At 40.1% G+C, this 24,662-nt stretch overlaps 1 protein-coding gene across 1 annotated transcript in view; it reads right to left on the bottom strand.

Annotated features, from left to right (window-relative positions):
* LOC115172780 (beta/gamma crystallin domain-containing protein 1) overlaps nucleotides 1-22,465 on the bottom strand; it is a 50,629-nt gene extending 28,164 nt beyond the window's left edge. Inside the window, exons 1-2 of the mRNA XM_029730525.1 lie at nucleotides 21,861-22,465; nucleotides 647-770 (exon numbers count right to left, since the gene is read on the bottom strand). Coding sequence (XP_029586385.1) covers nucleotides 647-770; nucleotides 21,861-22,207 — 471 coding nt within the window. The 5' untranslated portion in view covers nucleotides 22,208-22,465. The remainder of the gene's footprint in view (nucleotides 1-646; nucleotides 771-21,860) is intronic.
* Between the last annotated feature and the right edge of the window lie 2,197 nt (nucleotides 22,466-24,662).

Here is a 24,662-nt window from a genome sequence, read left to right as displayed (position 1 = left end):
CTTCGCCCTGAAGCCTGCGGCCTTGCTGGCTCGGTTGAAGTGGCTATCAAATGGTCTAATTAGCACCTACATCCTCAATAACACTTGATCGTGCAAATGGAGGGCCGAGGAGTGAGGAGGAAGGGAGGGACTGGTTTGGGATTTACCTTACCTCTTTTCCAGCCAGGGCCCTACAAAGTGAGTCAATACTGCCCTCATCTGCACACCTTCTATATGACTGCACAGCCAGGCACAGTGCAAGCAGTGGCAAGCAGTAGTATGGGGTAAATGTCTCCAATCTAAGAGACAGATTCTGTCACTCTGAAATTATGTTTAGTCATTGTTTTGATCAATATCAAGTGTGTTGCATATGAATCTAACCACTCTGAAAGTACTCTCTGTTTGACACATACCTTTGACAATTGTAGAACAGAACTATGATAAAAAATGTATGGTACAGTATGTTTTGCTACTATGTATTGTATAGTCACATTTCATCATTATTCTTAGATGAGTCTGTCCTAAATTACCTTAGATTGGCCTCACAGATGTTAAAGAGTGTGGGGTTTAAAAGTACAGTAATTCAAATATAGAACGTATATTTCCAGATGACTTCTCCACAACACAACAGAGGACTCCTATTGTTGTCTACTATATTGTGACATACCTTATTTTTGGACTTGCTGGGGCTGAGGCTGTTGAAGGCTGACATGTCATAGCTGATCATGGACGTAGCATCCCTGTCAGTCGTGGTGCTGTATTCTGTTTTCACGCTCAGTTGGTCAAAACTCCTGACGCACAGACAGACATAGCGAGAGAGAGAGGTACTGTTAGGCTTAGAGTAGGCCGCTGTTCTCACCCAGTAACCACTGAAAAGATGCTGAAACTTGGTTTCTATCCCTCGCCCACTCTCTGAGTCTTTCTTTTGATTTCCTCTTTTCTATCATGGTTTTAACCAATCAGCATTCAGGATTAGACCCACTTCAGGATTATAACATGCCCTTATCCTCTGGCCCACTTTCTCAGACACACATTCACAAACCCCATGGCATGGCTAATTGTGCCACCCGCGACCCATTCCACCTATATGTTGCTATCACATTAATGTTGTATGGCCTTTTCAAAATGAAAAGGTACAAAGGTCCAGTCATCGCCCATGACTGCTTGACACATTGAAAGTAACTCAGCTGTAAGTACACTTTTTTTAAAACATCAACACATCCAGAACACAACCACAACGCTTCTGTTTCCTGTTTTAACTGTGACATCTGACACCCTTGCAGAGAGAAATGGTACACTGGTCAGACGACTCTCACCCTGACTTAGTCACAAGTCACAATAGTGTGTGTGCAGTAGTTAGGCCCTGGTCTGTTTTCAGGAGGTCACCACTGTACCCAAAGGCTTTTAAGTTGACTCTGTGTTGTCAATGGAAGCAGTTAGGCTAGCTCACACCCATTGTGGCATCCCAATATAGTGAGCTATGAGAATCACTCTTAGAATGCAGAATGGGAACCAGCATTCCACTGTTGATCAGTGGAGGCTGCTGGGGGAGGACGGATCATAATAATGTCTGGAATGGAATGGCATCAAACACATGGAAACCATGTGTTTGATGGATTTAATACCATTCCAATCCAGCCATTACCACGAGCCCGTCCTCCCCAATTAAGGTGACACCAACCTCCTGTACTGTAGACACAGGTGCAACACCATGGGTGTGTTCAGAGGGGTGAAATGTTCGGAGACATTTTAGAAATGTTGAAGATAAATGCACTACATTTAAAAACACTTTCCCCATCAATCAATAAGATAATTGTCTTACTCTGCTACATGAGGGACGTTTCAACCACCTGAGTAAAACGGGCAGTCACGTACATTTTTCACCAAAAGAGGTTTGTTTGTTCATCATTGACCAGCATCTTCTGGCTTTGTTATACCATCTTTGCCCACAATAGGGTGTGTGCAGAATACATTTTCATCATGACAAAGTTGCCAAATGAATCATACAGAACCATAAGCCATCAAACTGCTACTCGACAGGATCTATTGTTTCCGTTGGCATATGTTTAGTTACCCTGGCCATGCCTACTTTGCCAACACATTGAAGCCAGTCTCGTCAGTTAATGATTTATTTGTACAGTGACTTTGGGTAAATAACAAACTGTGCCGAATAGATTGCTGTGACATTGGGTCTATGAGCCATGAATTGGGGTTGAACCAGGGATGGTTTTGATTATAATAGATTATTTTGCTAAATTATGCTGAGTTTGCAAGACTTCTACAGAAGAAGCATCCATAAAGTTTTATTCTCTTGTTTTCTCTTACTGCCCACTGGGCACAAACTGGTTGAATCAACGTTCCACGTAATTTCAACCAAAATAAATCTGTGACGTTGAATCAATGTGAAAAACTGATTGGATTTGGAAAAAAGTCCATTTTAAGGTCATTTAAATTTTAATCTAAATCCAATGACATAGTGAAATGTTTTGCTGATTTCAAGTTGAATTCACATTTGTTGACAACTCAACCAAATGTAAATCAAAACTAGACATTGAACTGACGTCTGTGCCCAGTGGGTGTCTACTTGCAGACAGCGGTATCTGTTCCAACTTCAAGCCCAAAGAGGAAGCACATCAGGCAGAATGGGTTATCTCACATACACAGCTTGATCTGAAAGGATATGAATAAATATGAGTGCTAATTGCTTTCTCATGTTTCATAATTAGGACCCTGTGTTTTAGACAATCATGTCACAGGACCTTTCTCATGTTTCATAATGGATAATGACTATGACATATCCAATGCAACAACTATGCACTGAGTAATTATAAAGACCACAGGAACCATCCACACTCCCATGTGGCGCTGTATACAGATGCAACATATTAACCATGCAGCAAATCAACATGACTTGAGATTTTGCTGAGGTCAAATAAGTAAGATGGAACAAAGCACACAAAAGCAATCGTTCCGTAATTACATAAACTTAACCCCCAACCTTGCCCTTTGACCTCAGTAAGACATCAGTCACCAGTTTTGGGTAAACATTTCCTCAGTCTCTCTGTATCAGTTTGCAGCATCTGAACACGTCTGAGGCCTAAACCAACCAGCTCCAAAGTGCTTGGAGTCTTTCTCTGTTACTCCATGCCATCTGATGCCATCCCTCCCCTACACTCTTAGAAAAAAGGGTTTCAAAAGAGTTCTTTGGCTGTCCCAATAGGAGAACCCTTTTTGGTTCCAGGTAGAACTCTTTTGGGTTCCATGTAGAACACTGTGGAAAGGGTTCTACATGGAACTGAAAAGGGTTCTACCTGGAACCCAAAGGGTTCTTCAAAGGGTTCTCCTATGGGGACAGCCAAATTACCCTTTTAAGCCTTGTTTATACCTGGTTCTAACATGTGTCTTTTTTCCTGATCTTGTCCACATTCTGATTATGCCCACATTTTTAGACTAGTGTAAACGATGAAAATACTCATTGTGATCTGATTGTGATCAGATCATCCTGACCACCTCCGGAGGTAGTCAGGGACCCATTGTATCTGAATATCAATCAAGTATAAACAGATATGGATGGATAAAACATTTAAATAATTATATCGGCCTCAAACTCATTGAAAAGTAGCACCATTGACTTATGGCATCAATAATTGTCTTAAAATAAATTAATATTATTTTGAAAGATATTTGTCAAATAATCTGCATACAGGGAGGCACCAGGAAATCTGGTTACATTGTGGACAGAGTGGATGGATAAGAGACACATTTTATCACCATGTGTAGATGCAACGGCTTCAATGTGGGCACAATCAGAATGTGGATAAGATCAGGACAAAGGACGCATGTTAGCAACAGGTATCAATGTGGCTTTAGGCTCTAGATAAAACCTTTTTTACTAAGCGTGTAGCAGGTATTCAGATCTGGCACAATTCAATATAACAAGAAGGGTTATATTAAGTTATTTTAGATTTTCTGAAACACTAACATTGAAAACTTAAATGTTTTACAATGTTTTTAGACATATTGGAAGTTCAATGAACTGTTGTGAAACTCCTTTGGTGGCTCCCACTAGTTTCCTGGGTATGTTTAGGAAATATGGCAGCTAGCCTACAGCGAGTTATAGTATTACAGAAGTAGAACAGCCTCCCACGCAACATAACAGACGCTCTCAAGCAGATCATTTAGACAACACACTGTAATGTTGCAGAATAGTCAACAGAGGAGTTGACTGATAAAAGCCAGCAACAGCCCACACACAGAGCATTATCCTCCTCAGTAAAACAATGGCTCTGTTGTTTTGCATTAACTGTATCGATACACTTTTACAATGGCAAAACTCAACACAGCAAGGCAGAGTATCAAGCACACACACACACACACACACACACACACACACACACACACACACACACACACACACACACACACACACACACACGCACGCACGCACACACACACACACACACACACACACACACACACACACACACACACACACACACACACAGCCTACAGCTTGGCACATGTCAATGGTATCAAAACAGTCACATGACTCGCATCACTCGTCATATAGAAACAGACACAAACATTTTTATTAAACGTATGCAGTGAACGAACCTGCGGGACTTCATAAAGTCAAACAAGGGATGGAGTGAAGTCAAGGCATGACTCATACATAATTCTACAGGTTATGAGTGGGGCTGGTTGGGTGAGTCACCAGTGGCTGTTGATGAAAGATATATTTGTTCCTGCCAGGCCCAATCTAATGCAAACTCCAAAACAAACTTTAACTGCTCTAGTTTGGACAGCAGCTAGAGTTTTATGACTGCATATAGAATATGAATATGAAACACTATATAGCACTCTGTGCACACACAGTACAGTACACAATTACCAGCTGAAAGACAGAGCTACTGAACCTGAAATGATTACTGGAGGCTATAGATGCAGACCAGTACACTAGAGAGTAATACAGACTCCATTTATCACTTTTGTAATCATCAAGGGACTGAGAAACAAGTGTGATGTTACCACAACAGCCCAATGCAGAGTGATCTGCTCGGATGACCTGCTTTCACAACTAGGCCTGTCGTAATCCTGAACGTGTTGACTTTGGAGGAGGATGAGGAAAGAGCGCACATTCATCCTGACACTTATCTCTCTCTCCTGTTCACTGCTCCACATAAAGATAGACATCTTTGGGACATGTAACGCAACACTTGACATGATGATGTTATGTCCATAATAACAACCTATGCAATGGTATTTTGATTAGTTTAGCATGAATGTGCAAGCTTTCAATTTCTGACAAATGGACCATGTGTTGTATAGCTATATTGGAATAATTTGTATTTAAAATATGACCAGAAAAAAAGTGGGTGGCACAGAAACAAGCACACCATATCTCAAAGTAAGCAAGTAGCCATGTCCAAGCCAGAATGGACACACCAGATGTCTGACTGTTAGTAAAAACAGGGTAAAGGGGATGGTGATAGGAAACACATTTTTTCTTCAAACAGTCAGTTCTGTATGCTGCAATAATGACTAAGTCCAGAACTACCTTAACAAAGAAAGCTTTATTTCCACTGGAAAATTCGATACGATGGTACTTCCATACGATGGTTATTATATCAATATTTGCGCATAAAAACATTTCCACCGCCATTTCTCGCATAATTCATTTTAACGACACAAAAAAATCCCACCTTGTCTACAGTGGTGTAAAGTACTTAAGTAAAAATACTTTAAAGTACCACTTAAGTATTTTTTGGGTTAATCTGTACTTTACTGTTTATTTTTATTTCACTATATTCCTAAAGAAAATAATGTACTTTTTACTCGCATAACGAATTTTACAGACACAAAAAGATCCCACCTTGTCTAGCAAATTTACTATTTTTGTAGATATTTGGAAAGTTTAATAACAAATTTGCTCTTTCCATCAGGCCTGTCATGACATTTTTTATCCAACATGCACTTTACGGGCATAAAAAGGTTGGATGGAAACCTGGTTAATGTAGTTTGTTTAGTCAAACTACAATTTATATAGATTCAAACCTCCGCCCTATGTTGTGGCACAGAGTCCCCTGTCTTACAGCTCAAGACATTGGGTAAGCAAATCAGTCCATTAAAACAAACTAGTCCAGGTGTATGCACACACACACACACGCAGGGATAACAGGATGTGCACACACACACACACACACACACACACACACACACACACACACACACACACACACACACACACACACACACACACACACACACACACACACACACACACACACACACACACACACACACACACACACACACACACCCCTATAATGCCCTCACCCAGATTGCTTTTCATTAGCTTTGGATGTAAAAACAATGCTACTCCTTTAATGTCAAGTCCTCTGTTCCTAGGTCAGATCATTGTCACAAGCCACCAGCTAATCTGGCCTTTTAACTAACTACAACTGAATCTTGTTGTAAAATGTTGCATATCTATCTAGACTCAGACCAAACCGGCCACATTCTCTTGCCTGATTGACTGTCTCTGCTGTAACCAAGAGGCTTGGTCTTGCAAGCTAGCCACCTCCCGACGTTGACTGTAAACACATCAGTCCATTAAACAGTGATGATGCTTCACAATGGAAACGATGCAGCCAGGTGGGGCTGGGGCTCTTCAGCCTCAGAAGGCCTTCTTTAATGATCATACCAGTCATAGTCCTCCTCACCTGACAGATAGCCCATATATACCGTATACAGGGGTATTTTGAAATACAGACGATATGATTTTAAATACTCACTCACTCATCTTCGCTCGCTGCTTGGAGCACAGTGATCGCCACGCCATCCTATTCTGAGCAAGGTCCCAGGCTGATGTGGTGTTGAGTCCCAGGTTGTGCAGGTCAACCTCCAACTGGTGACCAAACCAGACTCTCATTCTTTATCTTGGGTGTGGCCAGTTGGGGGATGGCTCCTTGAGGATAAGGGCAGGCTCCAGAGGTGGGTTTGATCTGACCAGGTGACCAAACAGTCGGAGTCGGGAGGTGGTTAGCTTGCAAGATCAACGCTTCTTGGTTACAGAAGAGACAATTAATCCTCTCCTGGATTATAGTGTGATTAGCCTTTTGAGATAGTTGCATAACTTTATGAGCCAGGTTTGTCTGTCCTCGCTTGAGCTTGTGAGCATTTAGCTAGCGTCTGCTATGGGTAATCGCTAGTACTTTGTTAGCATAATGTTTTTTTTAAATAACGTTTGAATAGGAATAGCGGCCCTTGTGTGCACTGCTGGTAATACCGTATAGCCCGGTATGGTACAGGTACAGTATGAAGGTATGGAAATCTGGATACGGACCAACCCTGTTTACAAAGACCTAAATTATATAAAAAAATATGTAGTACAACCTTTTACTTCAGGTTATGGTAGGGTAAGACACTTGTACTAAGCTCAAGAATCGAAATGACCATTGAACAGCAAAACTTGCATTGTCTCAAAATGTCAAGAGTTGGCCTTAAAGAGACACAACAGCACCACCTACTCAATGCCCAGCGGTGTCAGTACAAAGCTGTAGGCTACGTCCAGCCCTGTCCGTCCTTTGATTGTGTCAGTAATTATGCGTTGATGATAGAGTGATGCCTAATGCATCACTCTATCACCATGTTAATGAACACTCATTAATTAACGTTTGATCGCTTAATCTGCTTAAAGTCTATATTAGTAGGTCATGTTTTTTATGTATTGTGAACTTTTTTTCTGCTTTCTGATGTAGTGTTGCAGAATTTTGTTTGTTTTGTTTTCTATTTAGTGTGGGAAATGCACTTTACAAATGAAATATTGTTATTATTATTAATTTAATCTGTGGATGTAGACAGACATCTGTCATCTTAGAAACATTTTGGGAGGGAAAACAATAAAGACCAATTAAGCAGGGATCAACACTAGTGTCACTTAGACATAGTGGTTACATGGCTACTGACACCTTGCTAAACACCTCGCTCAATGGATAAATGGCTGTTAAGCTAAGTATTTCCTAGTCCTTTTCTTTATGCATGCATTTTGTTTTTAAATGACCTAATAAAGGACTAGGCACACAACAAATTTAATTCAGGAGAGAAATTCTACAAGATCTCTCAACCTTGGTTCCAGGTTCATACCATACACATTCTATTTCACTGAAGACAAGATGCTTAAAGTTCTTAGTTCTATAGACTCCAGAACCAGTCAGCCATGGCGGTTAAATTACAAGCACATCGCCCTGCATCCTCCACTGTCCCACCCTCTCATTCCCACCCCTCCTCACTCTGCCCTCTGTCTTACTCCTCCCACCAATCACTCACTCCAACCCCTCCCTCCCTTCCTCCCTCTCGCCGACCCCACCCCGTTCTCTGTCTCTACCTGCAGGGCTCCGTCTGTTACTGTCTATTAATCCACTCAAACTCACACAAGCGCTCAAAATGATACTACTGATAATACAAGTTCTCAATATGATAATACAAGTTCTCAATATGATAATACAAGTTCTCAATATGATAATACAAGTTCTTAATATGATAATACTGATAATACAAGTTCTCAATAGGATAATACTGATAATGCAAGTTCTCAATATGATAATACTAGGATAGCACAGATAAGACTCAAGCTTTGCTACGATTGATTAAAGTTTTTAATTGTACTTTTTTTTCATGATTTTGACAACTGTCCTTCGTGCTCTCCCCAGACAGGCCTCGTACCTTATAATAGTTTTTTTCTTTTACACAACTACATGTATATATCCTGGTTATTCTTTAAATGTGCATTCCTCACCATCTTAAATAAGCACGCCCCATTCAAAAAATGTAGAACCAGGAACAGATATAGCCCTTGGTTCACTCCAGACCTGACTGCCCTTGACCAGCACAAAAACATCCTGTGGCGTACTACATTAGCATCGAATAGCCCCCACGATATGCAACTTTTCAGGGAAGTTAAGAACCAACATACACTGGCAGTTTGAAAAAGCTAGCCTAGCAGAAGCTAGCAGAAATTTGAATACTGTAGCACAAACTATAAAAAGTTCTGGGACACTGTAAAGTCCATGGAGAATAAGAGCACCTTCTCCCAGCTGCCCACTGCGCTGAGGCTAGGAAACACTGTCACCACCGATAAATCCGAGATAATTGGGAATTTCAATAAGCATTTTTCTATAGCTGGCCATGCTTTCCACCTGGCTACACCTACCCCGTTCAACAGCCCTGCGCCCCCCACAGCAACTTGCCCAAGCCTCCCCCATTTCTCCTTCACCCAAATCCAGATAGCTGATGTTCTGAAAGAACTGCAAAATCTGGAACCTACAAATCAGCTGGGCTAGACAATCTGGACCCTCTCTTTCTAAAATTATCCGCTGAAATTGTTGCAACCCCTATTACTAGCCTGTTCAACCAATCTTTCGTATCGTCAGAGATCCCCAAAGATTGGAAAGCTGCCGCGGTCATCCCCCTCTTCAAAGGGGGAGACACTCTAGACCCAAACTGCTACAGACCTTTCAAAAGCCAACTTAACAAACAGATCACAGTCAATTTTGAATCCCACCGTACCTTCTCCGCTATGGAATCTGGTTTCTGAGCTGGTCATGGGTGCACCTCAGCCACGCTCAAGGTCCTAAACAATATCATAACCGCTATCGATAAGAGACAATACTGTGCAGCTGTATTCATTGATCTGGCCAAGGCTTTCGACTCTGTCAATCACCACATTCTTATCGGCAGACTCAACAGCCTTGGTTTCTCAAATGACTGCCTTGCCTGGTTCACCAACTACTTCGCAGACAGAGTTCAGTGTATCAAATCGGAGGGCCTGTTGTCCGGACCTCTGGCAGTCTCTATGGCGGTGCCACATGGTTCAATCCTCGGGCCGACTCTTTTCTCGGTATACATCAATGATGTTGCTCTTGCTGCTGGTGATTCTCCGATCCACCCCTACGCAGACGCCACCATTTTGTATACGTCTGGCCCTTCTTTGGACACTGTGTTAACTAACCTCCAGACGAGCTTCAATGCCATACAACTCTCCTTCCGTGGGCTCCAACTGCTCTTAAATGCAAGTAAAACTAAATGCATGCTCTTCAACCGATCGCTGCCCACACCTGCCCGCCCGTCCAGCATCACTACTCTTGTCGGTTCTGACTTAGAATATATGGACAACTACAAATACCTAGGTGTCTGGTTAGACTGTAAATCCTACCTCATTTGCACACATTGCACACCTTTTCTATTGTATTATTGACTGTATGTTTGTTTATAAAGGCACCGAATTGATGTAACAAAACAGGGATCAATGAGCTGACATAGACAGAATGGCAAATCAATGTCTTATCTAATGGTCCTAAAGTAGGCACTATTTGTCAAAGCTTTGCTGGCTAAGTGCATTCCTCTGGAGTGACTCTGCCGATCTAGGGAACAAGGAGCAGGTATGTGAATAAATTATGTCACATCAGAGGAGATTTACTGCAGATTTCTCTGGTAAAGAAAAGCCGTTCAAGCCTGGGGGATATGAATCATGTGAGCAGGGAATATTTCAATAATTGAAAACTTGATTGGAACTACAGTAGAACCATCTAGAATGTCTTGCAATGGTGATCAATCAACACATTTTATTGATATATCTGAAACATCATGTCAGATGATGAACTTCGCCACTGTGTCTGCATGCTGTGTCTCACCACAATATTATCAGTCAAACATTGTGGCAGCTTTCCTTTTGCTCTACAGGAAGTTGCGTACAAACACTCTCCCTTGGTCAGCTGGGATCAAAGTCAAAGCAGGGAGCTGGAGAGAGAACACTGACAGACTGACTCTGATCTGCAGCAGTTGGCAGTCAGGCTGCTTCTGTTTATTGTTCCCCTGGCAAACTCCATCAACAGACGTGCAAAGATCTGGTTATTACAGATACTATATGTGTCAGCTTCGTTTGTATGTACACAATCTGTACTTGAACTGCCACATTCCCACAAAACCAATAGACAATAACATCCAATCATTCAAATGTATAATGAATCATAGGATATGAATCATACAGTATATGAATCATACAGTAAATGAATCATAGGATATGTGGTGTATTACAAATTGCTTCACTTTATCATCCAACCTACCTGGCCCTGCTCCACATCTTCCCCCCAGGCACACACCACAACGTGGCTGTGACACATCATACTGGAGAGCCTGTCAGTACAGAGCCTAGCAGGAATATAAAACACGAGTCCACTCAGCGATACTGCTAGAGACTTGTCTGTAAAGCTCATAGGCTCAAGTTTTGATTCAGTATCGTGGTGTCAGCGAAACATGCATGTTGGGGGAGTAGGCCGACATGAGAGAAATTAAACAAAAATACTCTCATTCATGCTCTGCTCTTGTTACTCCTGTCCAAAACATTAACTGATTACATAGCGTAAAATGTACAATGCAAACACAAAATGCATACACGGATGAACTCAAATACACATACAGTACTCATAGGCCTACACTGCAATGCACCAGGCCTAAGAACACCCATGAACTATGTGTAATCCACAATATACCATGGGCTGTCATGCCTTATTACTTATTATAAACCAGGTCGTTTGAGCCCTGAATTCTGATTGGCTGAAAGCCGTGGTATATGAGACAATATACAGTACTATTGGTATGATGCAACACTACTTATGTACTGTTCTAATTACGTTAGTAACCTGTTTATAATAGCAATAAAGCACCTCATGGGTTTGTGGTATATGGCCAATATACCATGGCTCAGGGCTGTATCCAGTACTCAGTGCTGCCTCGTGCCTAAGAACAGCCCTTAGCTGTGGTATATTGGCTAGATACCACAAACCCAGGCCTTATTGCTTAAAAATGCCGTTACTCAATTCATATACTTTAGCACACAGAAAGAGAGCAAACACATAACCCTTTCTGTCACAAAAAGCTGTAGGCCTAAATGTATATATCGATTCTATAAACTACAGTACAGTATGATAAGCATTGAAGTAAAATAAAAATGGAATTATTCAAGCTGTAAGGCTGTGAATGTTTGGTCAAACTGTGCAAACTGAATATGTGGGTTATATCAAAAAATGATACATCACATCCCACTATTCAACATTATTTTGGATGAAGGAAAATTAGTATGGCCAAACAAAAAGGAACTCTGTTTCAGGTATGGTTGGTCTTATAATTCCAGTATGGGTGGGCAGGGCAGCAAATCTTAGAAAGGGAAGCTGAAGAAATGCTACAACAACTAAAAGCCATGGGTTACTAGGTTAGAAATGTTGAAATGGAGATGGATGATCAAGCAAGAATCTGAAGTTTACCAAAAGCATATACAGTACAAAATAACCTTATGGCACAGGGCAAATGGTATGTGACATGTCTTTTCTCACCCACAACCATAACTTCAGGCATGCTGGAGCAACACACTACACTTCACACACTTTTGGTTTGCAGTCTGGCAACTGTGCCTCCTAACAATCCAGAAGGATATCATTCCATATCCTTTTTGTAGGATTGCATGACTACTCTGTACACACTTTCAGCTGAGGGCCATTTGAGACCGTACACTTATTTTGAGCAGAAGACATGTCATTCAAGGGGGTAAAAGCTACTGCAAAACGTATACCTGATGACTGAGAATACAGGACAGTACTAGTTCCTGTAGGGTGCTAAAAAATGGGTTTGTAAAGGAGTACGGTAGAAGGTTTGTTATGTTATGTAAACTGAATGGTCTGTGTTTCTTTGATGGCATCAGTAGGAGGAAAACAACACTGTCTCTGAATTAATTTGATTGAATTTGATTTATTAGTATCCCCATTAGCTGAAGCCAATGGTGACAGCTAGTCTTACTGGGGTCCGACATGCAACGAAAAATACATTACAGACAAAAGACTACAATTGACATACATTTAAGAACATTAACATGTAGTGTTGGTGTGTGTGCATCTATCAGTTACACATACATGTCAGTACATACACAAAACAAGTAGGTCACATGTTGGGACTGTGAAAAGACCCCTGGTGACATGTCTGATAGGGTAAGTATGTGTGTCAGTGCTGTGTGTAATTTGACTATGCAAACAATTTTGAATTTCCAACACATTAACGTTTCTCATAAAAACAAGTGAAGCAATCAGTCAATTTGTCTTTCTGCCCAAAATTTCCTTTAACATATAAATTTACACCATTTGTTATACAATTGATCTTGGCTTCATAATACAGTTTCTTCTTCTTTTTGCTGAGTTTAGTCAAATAATTTCTTAACTTGCAGTAAATCAGCCACTCATATTGCCCCATCTCTTACAACCATACAGTTTTTCAACTCCTCATCAATCCATGGAGCCTTAACAGTTACAACAGTCAGTTTCTTAACAGGTGCATGTTTATCAATAATTGGAAGAAGCAATTTCTTCCAAGTGCAGCATCTGGATGCTCCTTATTAATTGCATCAGAGCAAAACATATTTTGAACATCATCCCTATACAGTACAGTTGAAGTCGGAAGTTTACATACACTTAGGTTGGCGTCATTAAAACTCATTTTTCAACCACGCCACAAATGTCTTGTTAACAAACTATAGTTTTGGCAAGTCAGTTAGGACATCTACTTTGTGCCTGACACAAGTAATTTTTCCAACAATTGTTGGACAGATTATAGCACTTATAATTCACTGCATCACAATTCCAGCGGGTCAGAAGATTACATACACTAAGTTGACTGTGCCTTTAAACAGCTTGGAAAATTCCAGAAAATGATGTCATGGCTTTAGAAGCTTCTGATAGGCTAATTGACATCATTTGAGTCAATTGGAGGTGTACCTGTGGATGTATTTCAAGGCCTACCTTCAAATTCAGTGCCTCTTTTCTTGACATCATGGGAAAATCAAAAGATCTCAGAAAATAAATTGTAAACCTCCACAAGTCTGGTTCATCCTTGGGAGGAATTTTCAAATGCCTGAAGGTACCACGTTCATCTGTACAAACAATAGTACGCAAGTATAAACACTATGGGACCACTCAGCCGTCATACCACTCAGGAAGAAGACGTATTCTGTCTCCTAGAGATGAATGTACTTCGGTGCAAAAAGTGCAAATCATCCCAGAACAACAGCAAAGGACCTTGTGAAGATGCTAGAGGAAACAGGTACAAAAATATCTATATCCACAGTAAAACGAGTCCTATATTGACATAACCTGAAAGGCCGCTCAGCAAGGAAGATGCCACTGCTCCAAAACCGCCATAAAAAAGCCCAACTACGGTTTGCAACTGCACATGGGGACAAATATCGTACTTTTTTGGAGCAATGTCCTCTGGTCTGATGAAACAAAAATATAACTGTTTGGCAATAATGACCATCGTTATGTTTGGCGGAAAAAGGGGAGGCTTGCAAGCCGAAGAACACCATCCCAACTGTGAAGCACGGGGCGGCAGCATCATGTTGTGGGGTTGCTTTGCTGCAGGAGGGACTGGTGCACTTCACAAAATAGATGGCATCATGAGGTAGGAAAATTATGTGGATATATTGAAGCAACATCTCAAGACATCAATCACGAAGTTAAAGCTTGGTCGCAAATGGATCTTCCAAATGGACAATGACCCCAAACATACTTCCAAAGTTGTAGCAAAATGGCTTAAGGACAACAAAGTCAAGATATTGGAGTGGCCATCACAAAGCCCTGACCTCAATTCTATAGAAAATGTGTGGGCAGAACTGAAAAGCGTGTGTGAGCAAGGAGGCCTACAAACCTGACTCAGTTACACCAGCTCTGTCAGGAGGAATGGGCCAAAATTCACCCAACTTATTGTGGGAAGCTTGTGGAAGGCTACCTGAAACGTTTGACCCAAGATAAACAATTTAACGGAATGCTACCAAATACTCATTGAGTGTGTGTAAACTTCTGACCCACTGGGAATGTGCTGAAAGAAATAAAAGCTGAAATAAATCATTCTCTCTACTATTATTATGACATTTCACATTCTTAAAATAAAGTGGTGATCCTAAGACAGAATTTTTACAAGGATTAAATTGTGAAAAACTGAGTTTAAATGTATTTGGCTAAGGTGTATGTAAACTTCCAACTTCAACTGTAAGAGTCACTGCTAAAACTGTTGTATGATTTGTTATACATTATTTTAGGCCCAGCTTTTGGAACTTTGGCTTTCCTGCATATAGCCACTATAATGAGATCCCTGCATTCAATGGGTACTGATACAGCTTTAGAACGAAGTTCTACAGTATTAGTAAAAATGTGATCAATACATGTGGATGATCTTGTTCTTGTAGTGTTTGTAAACACCCTGGTAGGTTGATTAATAACCTGATCCAGATTACAGGCACTGGTTACAGTGAGAAGCATCCTCTTGAGCAGACAGCTTATTGAAAACCAGGTAATATTCAGGTCCCCAAGAAAGTAGACCTCTTAGTTTACATCACGTACACTATCAAGCATTTCACACATATCATTTAGATACTGACTGTTAGCACTTGGTGGCCTATATCAACAGCCCAAAAGAAAAGGCTTTAGATGTGCCAGGTGAACCTGCAACCACAGCACCTCAATAACACTTGACATAACATCTTCTCTAAGCATTACAGGGATATGGCTCTAAATATATACAGCAACACCTCTCCCATAAGCATTCCTGACTCTTCTATAGATGTTATATCCTTGCATTGCTACTGCTGTATGATCAAATGAATGATCTAACTGAGTCTCGGAAATGGCTAATATGAATGTTATCAGGTGTTAGCAAGATATTGATTTCATGAACCTTATTTCTAAGGCTACATATATTAATATGGGCTATTTTCAGCCTTTTCCTTGGTAGCTGATCAGAGAAAGACATAATATGGAAAAGAGCAAACAAAGCAAGTTAAAAAAAATAAACATACTGTTGAAGTTGGAGGTTTACACACACCGTAGCCAAATACATTTAAACTCAGTTTTTCCACAATTCCTGACATTTAATCCTAGTAAAAATTCCCTGTCTTAGGTCAGTAAGGATCACCACTTTATTTTAAGAATGTGAAATGTCAGAATAATAGTAAAGAGAATGATTTATTTCAGCTTTCATTTCATTCATCACATTCCCAGTGGGTCAGAAGTTTACATACACTCAATTAGTATTTGGTAGCATTACCTTGAAATTGTTAATCTTGGGTCAAACATTTTGGGTAGCCTTCCACAAGCTTCCCACAATAAGTTGGGTGAATTTTGACCCATTTCTCCTGACAGAGCTGGTGTGACTGAGTCAGGTTTGACAACCTCCTTGCTCGCACACGCTTTTCCAGTTCTTCCCACACATTTTCTATGGTATTGAGGTCAGGGCTTTGTGATTGCCACTCCAATACCTTGACCTTGTTGTCCTTAAGCCATTTTGCCACAACTTTGGAAGTATGTTTGGGGTCATTGTCCATTTGGAAGACCCATTTGCGACCAAGCTTTAACTTCCTGACTGATGTCTTGAGATGTTGAGATATATTCACATCATTTTCCTGCCTCATGATGCCATCTATTTTGTGAAGTGCACCAGTCCCTCCTGCAGCAAAGCACCCTCACAACATGATGCCGCCACCACCATGCTTCACGGTTGGGGTGGTGTTCTTCGGCTTGCAAGCTTCCCCTTTCTCCTCCAAACATAACGATGGTCATTATGGCCAAACAGTTCTATTCTTGTTTCATCAGACCAGAGGACATTTCTCCAAAAAGTATGATTGTCCCCATGTGCAGTTGCAAACCACAGTCTGGCTTTTTTATGGCAGTTTTGGAGTAGTGGCTTCTTCCTTGCTGAGCAGCCTTTCAGGTTATGTCGATATAGGACTAATTTAATGTGGACATAGATACTTTTGTACCTGCTTCCTCCAACATCTTCACAAGGTCCTTTGCAGATGTTCTGGGATTGATTTGCACTTTTCGCACCAAAGTACGTTCATCTCTAGGAGACAGAACGTGTCTCCTTCCTGAGCAGTATGACGGCTGCGTGTTCCCATGGTGTTTATACTTGTGTACTACTGTTTGTACAGATGAACGTGGTACCTTCAGGCATTTGGAAATTGCTCCCAAGGATGAACCAGACTTGTGGAGGTCTACAATCTTGGCTGAAATCTTGGCTGATTTATTTAGATTTTCTCATGATGTCAAGAAAAGAGGCACTGAATTTGAAGGTAGGCCTTGAAATACATCCACAGGTATACCTCCAATTGATTCAAATGATGTCAATTAGCCTATCAGAAGCTTCTAAAGCCATGACATCATTTTCTGGAATTTTCCAAGCTGTTTAAAGGCACAGTCAACTTAGTGTATGTAAACTTCTGACCCACTGGAATTGTGATACAGTGAATTATAAGTGAAATATTCTGTCTATAAACAATTGTCGGAAAAATGACTTGTGTCATGCACAAAGTAGATGTCCTAACCGACTTGCCAAAACTATAGTTTGTTAACAAGACATTTGTGGAGTGGTTGAAAAACAAGTTTTAATGACTCCAACCTGAGTGTATGTAAACTTACGACTTCAACTGTACATTCAGCAGTCCATTAATCAGTTGGTGTGTGTAAGTATGTGTGTGTGCTGCATAGTTGAAGCTATGAACCCATAGGCTTGGCATTCTCATCCCTTCCAGGCTTTTGGGAGGGAGGATGGACAATGATCCTTTCATAGCAGATGTAAGCAATGAATGCATGCATATTTGCAAGGTAAATTACACTGGATAGCACCAGGTGAGTCCCACCATGTACAATCAGTGGTGTAGAGGCTAAACGCAAGTAAATTGCAGTTTGTCCACCTTTTTTATTTTGCGCGACAATTTACCCACCTTCAGTGGAAAAATGCATTGAAAGTATAGGAAGTGACTGGTAACAGAGTTTACCCACACCCCTTTTTTTTACCACTACATCACACAATGGAATGTATTTGTCTGTCAGTGGAACCCAGTTAGGTTGTGGTTGGTGGTTATCATCTATTGGGGATGTGTTATGGAATATGTTAATAGAAAACATATACAGTACACTTGCATAGCAATGAGAAGAGTCTATTGCTTGTTGAAAGTAATGTATTATCTTAACTTTACCTCCACCGTAAGGACGACATAACACTGTCATAGTCATGAGATAACCGTCATGAATAATTAGCAGCTGTCATGACTGTTTATGCCATATGGTATGTCATGTGTAGCTTCAAAATACGTTTAAACTATCGAGAAACATTTCCTCAACCCCATTCCTCAGCTTTCCAAACAGTGGCAGGGTTAGGCTGTTTAAAACTACAGACTGCAGATTTAAATCCACTAAACATTTAAGAACAAAAAAACTATAAAATACAGCTTAACATAATTTGTTTCCATTTTCATTTTCACCTCTTTTACCCCTATCACACCTTGCTATTACTTCTCTTGCTTTTCTCATTGTTATGCTGTTGCTGCTTGCTGGTAAATTCCACATTTTGTCTCACAGATGGGTGGATGCCAGTCATGACCCAAACTTCAGATCAAACTTGTCTGCCTTCAACAGTTAACAAAACCTGCGCAAGCCTGAACTAGACAAGCAGGAACTAAACACCTCACTGGTTTACCTGTACAAACTGCCACAGGGGAAAGATTCACTCTGCTCTGCGTTTAAAATTAAATTAATACATCAAAACACATTTCAGTCGACAAACACTCCCGGTGCGGTAGGACACACATGACCATAAGGAGGATTATCTGAGTTTAACTTGAGAAACATATGTCTGGTCTGGTGGTGTTTTGTTACAGTGTTAGTTGTAGTGTTACCTGGAAATACCACAGAGTTATTATGCATTGTAGGTTTGACTGAAATACAGGATTTTCTTATTTTCTTATTTTTATTTATTTATTGTTTACTTAAGAAAGTATTTACAAAAAAACTGAATACTTATTTTTTCTTAAAACTGCATTGTTGGTTAAGGGCTTGTAAGTAAGCCTTTCACTGTAAGGTCTAGACCTGTTATTGTATTCGGCGCATGTGACAAATACAATTTGATTTGATTACCCGGGAGTCAGGATTGTAATCTACATAAATATTTGAGGAGCTAACTTTATCTTTATAAGTGTACAGAGTGCAGATGAAGAAGTGCATATTACCTAGCCTGGTCCCAGATCTGTTTGTGCTATTTTGCCAACTCCTCGTGACTCATTGTTTGGCACGAAAATTTCATAGAGTTGGCAATATAGCATAAACAGACTGGCACCCAGGCTACGTATTATTACCCAGCCCAATCATATCAGGTAGGCCTATATCTGTTGAAATCCAGTAGCTGATCCCAACTACATTGCTAACAAACACATGCACACACACACAACTAATAGCTATTGTTACACTGTGCAGGTCATGGTGCAATCACACATTATTTGATAAAGAAAGTACACTGTAAAGGAGTTGTTGTGAAATTAACAGTAATTTACAGGCAGCTCAGTGTGAAGTAAAATTATGTATTTCATATTACAGTACACCTACTGTAATATAAATATGGTATCAAAGCAAGTACTGTGTAATGACACACAGTACAAAACTGTAAAATGTACTGTATTAGGACTATTCTGTCAAAAAGTAAATTATACCGTAATGAATTAATGAATGGATAGATGAAATTCATTGAGGGAAGGGGTTTGTATTTTATTGTAATTTCAAGGGATTGGTACAAGCAGCTTGGCCGCTAGGTAAAGTGTTTGCATATTACAGTGTATTAATGAATATATGGTGTTTTATATCACTTGCACTTCTATAGTCCTTAACAAAGGCTTCCAAACTGGCAGCAACTAAAAGGCAAAACAGACCAAAAGGACATGGCCCTTTTGGGATAGGGGGCGGTATTTTCACGTCCGGATGAAAAGCGTGCCCAAAGTAAACTGCCTGCTACTCAGGCCCAGAAGCGTGGATATGCATATAATTGGTAGATTTGGATAGAAAACACTCTAGAAAACACTGTTCAATTAATGTCTGTGAGTTTAACAGAACTTATTTGGCAGGCGAAACCCCGAGGACAAACCATCCAGGAAACTTCTTTGAGGTCACTGTGTTTTCTATTGGCTTTCTATGGGAAACTAGATTCATGAGGAACCTGGTTGAGGTTTCTATGGCATCCACTAGATGTCAACAGTCTTTAGAAATTGGTTGATGTTTTTCCTTTTAGAAATTAAGAAGTACGGCTATTCAGAATGAGTGTCACGCCAAGTGGACCCTTCTGTTTGGGGCGTGCGACCTGGAGCTCGCTCCACTTTGATTTTATCCGCTATTGAACACAGTATATTCCGTCTTAAATTTTATTGATTATTTACGTTTTAGGATACCTAAGGATGGATTAGGAAAGTTGTTTGAAATGTTTGGACCAAGTTTACAGGTAACTTATTAGAGAATTTGTAGTCATGTTGGGCGAGTTGGAACCGGTGTTTTTCTGAATCAAACGCGCCAAATAAATTGACATTTTGGGGATATAAAAAGGATTTTATCAAACAAAATGACCATTTGTGATGTTTCTGGGGCATATTGGAGTGCCAACAGAATAAGATCTTCAAAGGTAAGGCATGAATTATATCGTTATTTCTGACTTTCTTGTCACACCTGCTTGGTTGAAATATGATTTTCATGTGTTTGTATGATGGGGTGCTGTCCTCAGATAATCACATGGTTTGCTTTCGCCGTAATGCCTTTTTGAAATCTGACATGGTGGCTGGATTAACAAGAAATTAAGATTTATTTTGGTGTATTGCACTTGTGATTTTATGAAAGTTAAATATTTCTAATAATTTAATTTGAATTTCGTGCTCTGCAATTTCACCGGATATTCCGCTAGCGGAATGTCTAGCCGTAACAGGTTCAAGACTTGCTGCTATGCAATCTGTTCCCTATATACTGTATTTCAGTATATACAAACTCCAAAGTATTTCCTTTCAAATGGTATCAAGAATATGCTTATCCTTGCTTCAAGGCCTGAGCTACAGGCAGTTAGATTTGGGTATGTCTTTTTAGGCGAAAATTGAAAAAAAGTGGTGGATCCAAATACTTAAGGAATGGAGCTATAAGCGCAGGCAAAATCCTAAAGGAAAACTTGGTTCAGTCTGCTTTCCACAAGACACTGGGAGATGACTTCACCTTTCAGAAGGACAATAACTTAAATCACAAGGCCAAATCTACACTGGAGTTGCTTACCAAGAAGACAATGAACGTTCCTGACTGGCCTAGTTACAGTTTTGACTTAAATCTACTTGACAATCTATGGCAATACCTGAAAATTGTTTTCTAGCAACGATCAACAACCAATTTTACAGAGCTTGAAGAATTTAGAAAAAAATCTATGGGCAAATGTTGCACAATTCAGTTATGAAAAGCACTTAGACACTCTCAGCTGTAATCACAGCCAAAGGTGCTTCTACAAAGTATTATTATTATTATTTTTTTTTTACATATTTAGTCATTTAGCAGACGCTCTTATCCAGAGTGACTTACAGAAGTGAATGTATAAATTTCATACATTTTTTTCCATACTGGCCTCCCGTGGGAATCAAACCCACAAACCTGGCATTGGAAACACCATGCTCTACCAACTGAGCCACACGGGTATTGACTCTGAGGTGTGAATACTTATGTAAATGAGATATTTCTGTATTTCACTTCCAATACATTTGAAAACATTTCTACAAACATGTTTTCACTGTCATTATGGGGTATTGTGTGTAAATGGGTGATAAAAACAAATCCGTTAAATTTATTTTGAATTCAGGCTGTACAACAAAATGGGAAATAAGTCAAGTGGTTTTAATAATTTCTGAAGGCACTAAATGGTGTATCCAGGTACACAAATCAGGGTGATAATAGACCTACCCCAGTGAGTACAATTTCCATAAGGTAAATAAAGGTTTAATTTACATGTTACTGCTGAAGCTGTCGAGCTCGTCAGCACCGTTATAGAACAGTGGGTTGTCGATGCGCCCTGCCTCCTTTGAGCCTTTCTTCTTGAGCTGCAAGGACAAGAACCGTTTCTTCTTCATTTTCTTCTCACTTGCTGGGCTCCTATGCAGCGTCCCATCCAGGGGGCTGACGGGGCTGACAAGTCCGGGACTCGACGGTAATCTCGGGCCTGGGCTCGCAAGCTGTCCATCTCCATATGAAGTTGCATCTTTAAATGTGTGCTTTTCCCCTTCCTTGTTTTCTTTATCCGGTGACTTTGTTTTATGAAACAAATTCTTTATTTTTAATGTTCCAGATTTACTCATGATTGCCCGAAATGCTACTTTTTTTAAAGTCTATAATACATTTATTTGGGAAAAAAAACTATACAACAATCGAAATGTGAAACAAAAAATGTTATAGAACCAATCTATGCAGACTATTTGTAGACTACAGCGATTGAAAAAGCGCATACCAAGAGCCCTAGCGCGCGTTTCCAAATGCGCAGCGATAATGATCTTCTACCCGTCTCAGTGAAACTCCTAAATGTTTAACCTCCCTCACTGCAGTGTGTCGTCTTCCGGGTCCTAACGGAGTTCAAGCACATATAATAGGTAGTCTTGGTTCACTTTCAGAGCCACCTGCAGCTACAGGTAAAATCTGTTCATATCTGTCACAGTGATATATAACATAAATTACACATTGCTCATGCAGAACTGTATGCACTTTTCTGCACAGCCTGGCCTCAGAGCAATACGAAATGTACTTTTCATATTTCTGAGCACCTCCAAGTCTATGATACCTATTATTAGTCTAATAAATTACTTGAAACAGAAACACAAGTAGAGGTTGGACAGGCGGGTGTAATCCACAATCGTTTAGCAATCTTAAGGTTGTATGTTCGAGTCGCATCTGGAACAACTGTAGCATTTTAGCTAACCCTTCCCCTAACACTTATTATACATTTATACAACGGGTGGTTCTAATCTTGGACGCTGATGGGTTAAAACCGTATTCCAGCAGGTGTCTATTCAACAAATGACCAATGGCTAAAGCTATGATATTGAAATGCCTATTTACTCTGTTCCATCTCACTGCGCAATCCACTGTCTCATCAGCCCAGCCAGCCAGTTTTTAAACTCCACTGTAAAAAGCATCTAGAAATTATCTTCCATTTCTTTTAGACTAACAATTGGTTTTCAATAGTGGAGATTTGTATAAAACTTGTGATCTGTCTCTGACATTTGGAACATTGTTTCAACATTGAAATTCGATCTCATATCCCGTAGTAATGAACGTGTAGGGGTTGGGATGAGACAGAAAGGCAGGGAGGCAGCTTTTCTCAGCCAGCTGAAATCATGAATCAGCATAATTTTTATGGACACACAAATAAATGTCAATCGAAAACAGGTAAAACGTTTATTAATGTTAGCGGTTGTTGGCTAGCTCGTCTGAACAACAGTGACCTGACGAGAGCGCATTTTTACTATGCCAGGTGAAATCGCGCATCATTAACTCATTCTTATGAATGTATCCAAATAAATGTCACCAGAAAATAGCTTAAACAAATGCAAATGCAGCTACTTTAATGTTATTCTGGCTGCACTGTTTGACGTGACTGTAAATTAGCCGTAGTCGGCTAGCTAGCAAGCAAGGGATAAATAAGAACGCTGCCAGCCAGTATGGTAATAGAACATTTATAACTAACGTCCATAGATACAGAACAAAAGACTTAACGACTGGGTCGCGTCTCCGGCAACTGAACGATAGAACGAACAACCAGCCGGCTTGGGTAGCAACCCTAGATTTGTTTCAGGACCATATCTCGTGGAAGGATTAAATAAGGATCTGCCCCTTTTTTCAATTTTTGCCTAAAATGACATACCCAAGTCTACCTGCTGTAGCTCAGGCCCTGAAGCAAGGATATGCATATTCTTGGTACCATTTTAAAGGAAACACTTTGAAGTTTGTGGAAATGTGAAAGGAATGCAGGAGAATATAACACAATAAATCTGGTAAAAGATAATACAAAGAAAAAAACAACCGGTTTGTGGTGTTTTTTTGTACCACCATCTTTGAAATGCAAGAGAAAGGTCATAATGTATTATTCCAGCCCAGGTACAACTTAGATTTTGGCCACTATTTGGCAGCAGTGTATGTGCAACGTTTTAGGCTGATCCAATGGACCATTGCATTTCTGATAATTAAAAAAAAATCAAGACTGCCCAAATGTACCTAATTTGTTTATTAATAACTTTTCATGTTCAAAACTGTGCACTCTCCTCAAACAATAGCATGGTGTTCTTTCACTGTAATAGCTACTGTAAATTGGACAGTGCAGTTCGATTAACAAGAATTTAAGCTTTCTGCCAATATCAGATATGTCTATGTCCTGGGAAATGTTCTTGTTACTTACAACCTAATGCTAATCACATTAGCCTACGTTAGCTCAACCGTTCCGTGGAAGGGACACTGATCCTGAAGAAGTTTATTGAAAATATGTCAGTCATTATTTGAACATGTTGGTAACCCGTTGTTTAAAAGTGATAATGCACACAAAGCCGATGATTGGAGGATATATTGGCACAACAACACCTGTGCCAATATCCTCCAAACACCAGCTTCTTGGGCATCATCACTTAATTAACCCAATTCACTTAACCTGCAACGTAAATTCACCTAACCGTTGCATTTTAGCTAACCCTTCCCCTAACACTTGTTCTAAACTTAACCCAATTCACCTAACCTGCTACGTAAATTCACCTGACCTTTGTCGTTTTA

This window comes from Salmo trutta, chromosome 33, assembly GCF_901001165.1.
Source record: "Salmo trutta chromosome 33, fSalTru1.1, whole genome shotgun sequence".
Lineage (NCBI taxonomy): Eukaryota > Metazoa > Chordata > Actinopteri > Salmoniformes > Salmonidae > Salmo > Salmo trutta.
This window is presented reverse-complemented; position numbering and strand designations above follow the sequence as displayed.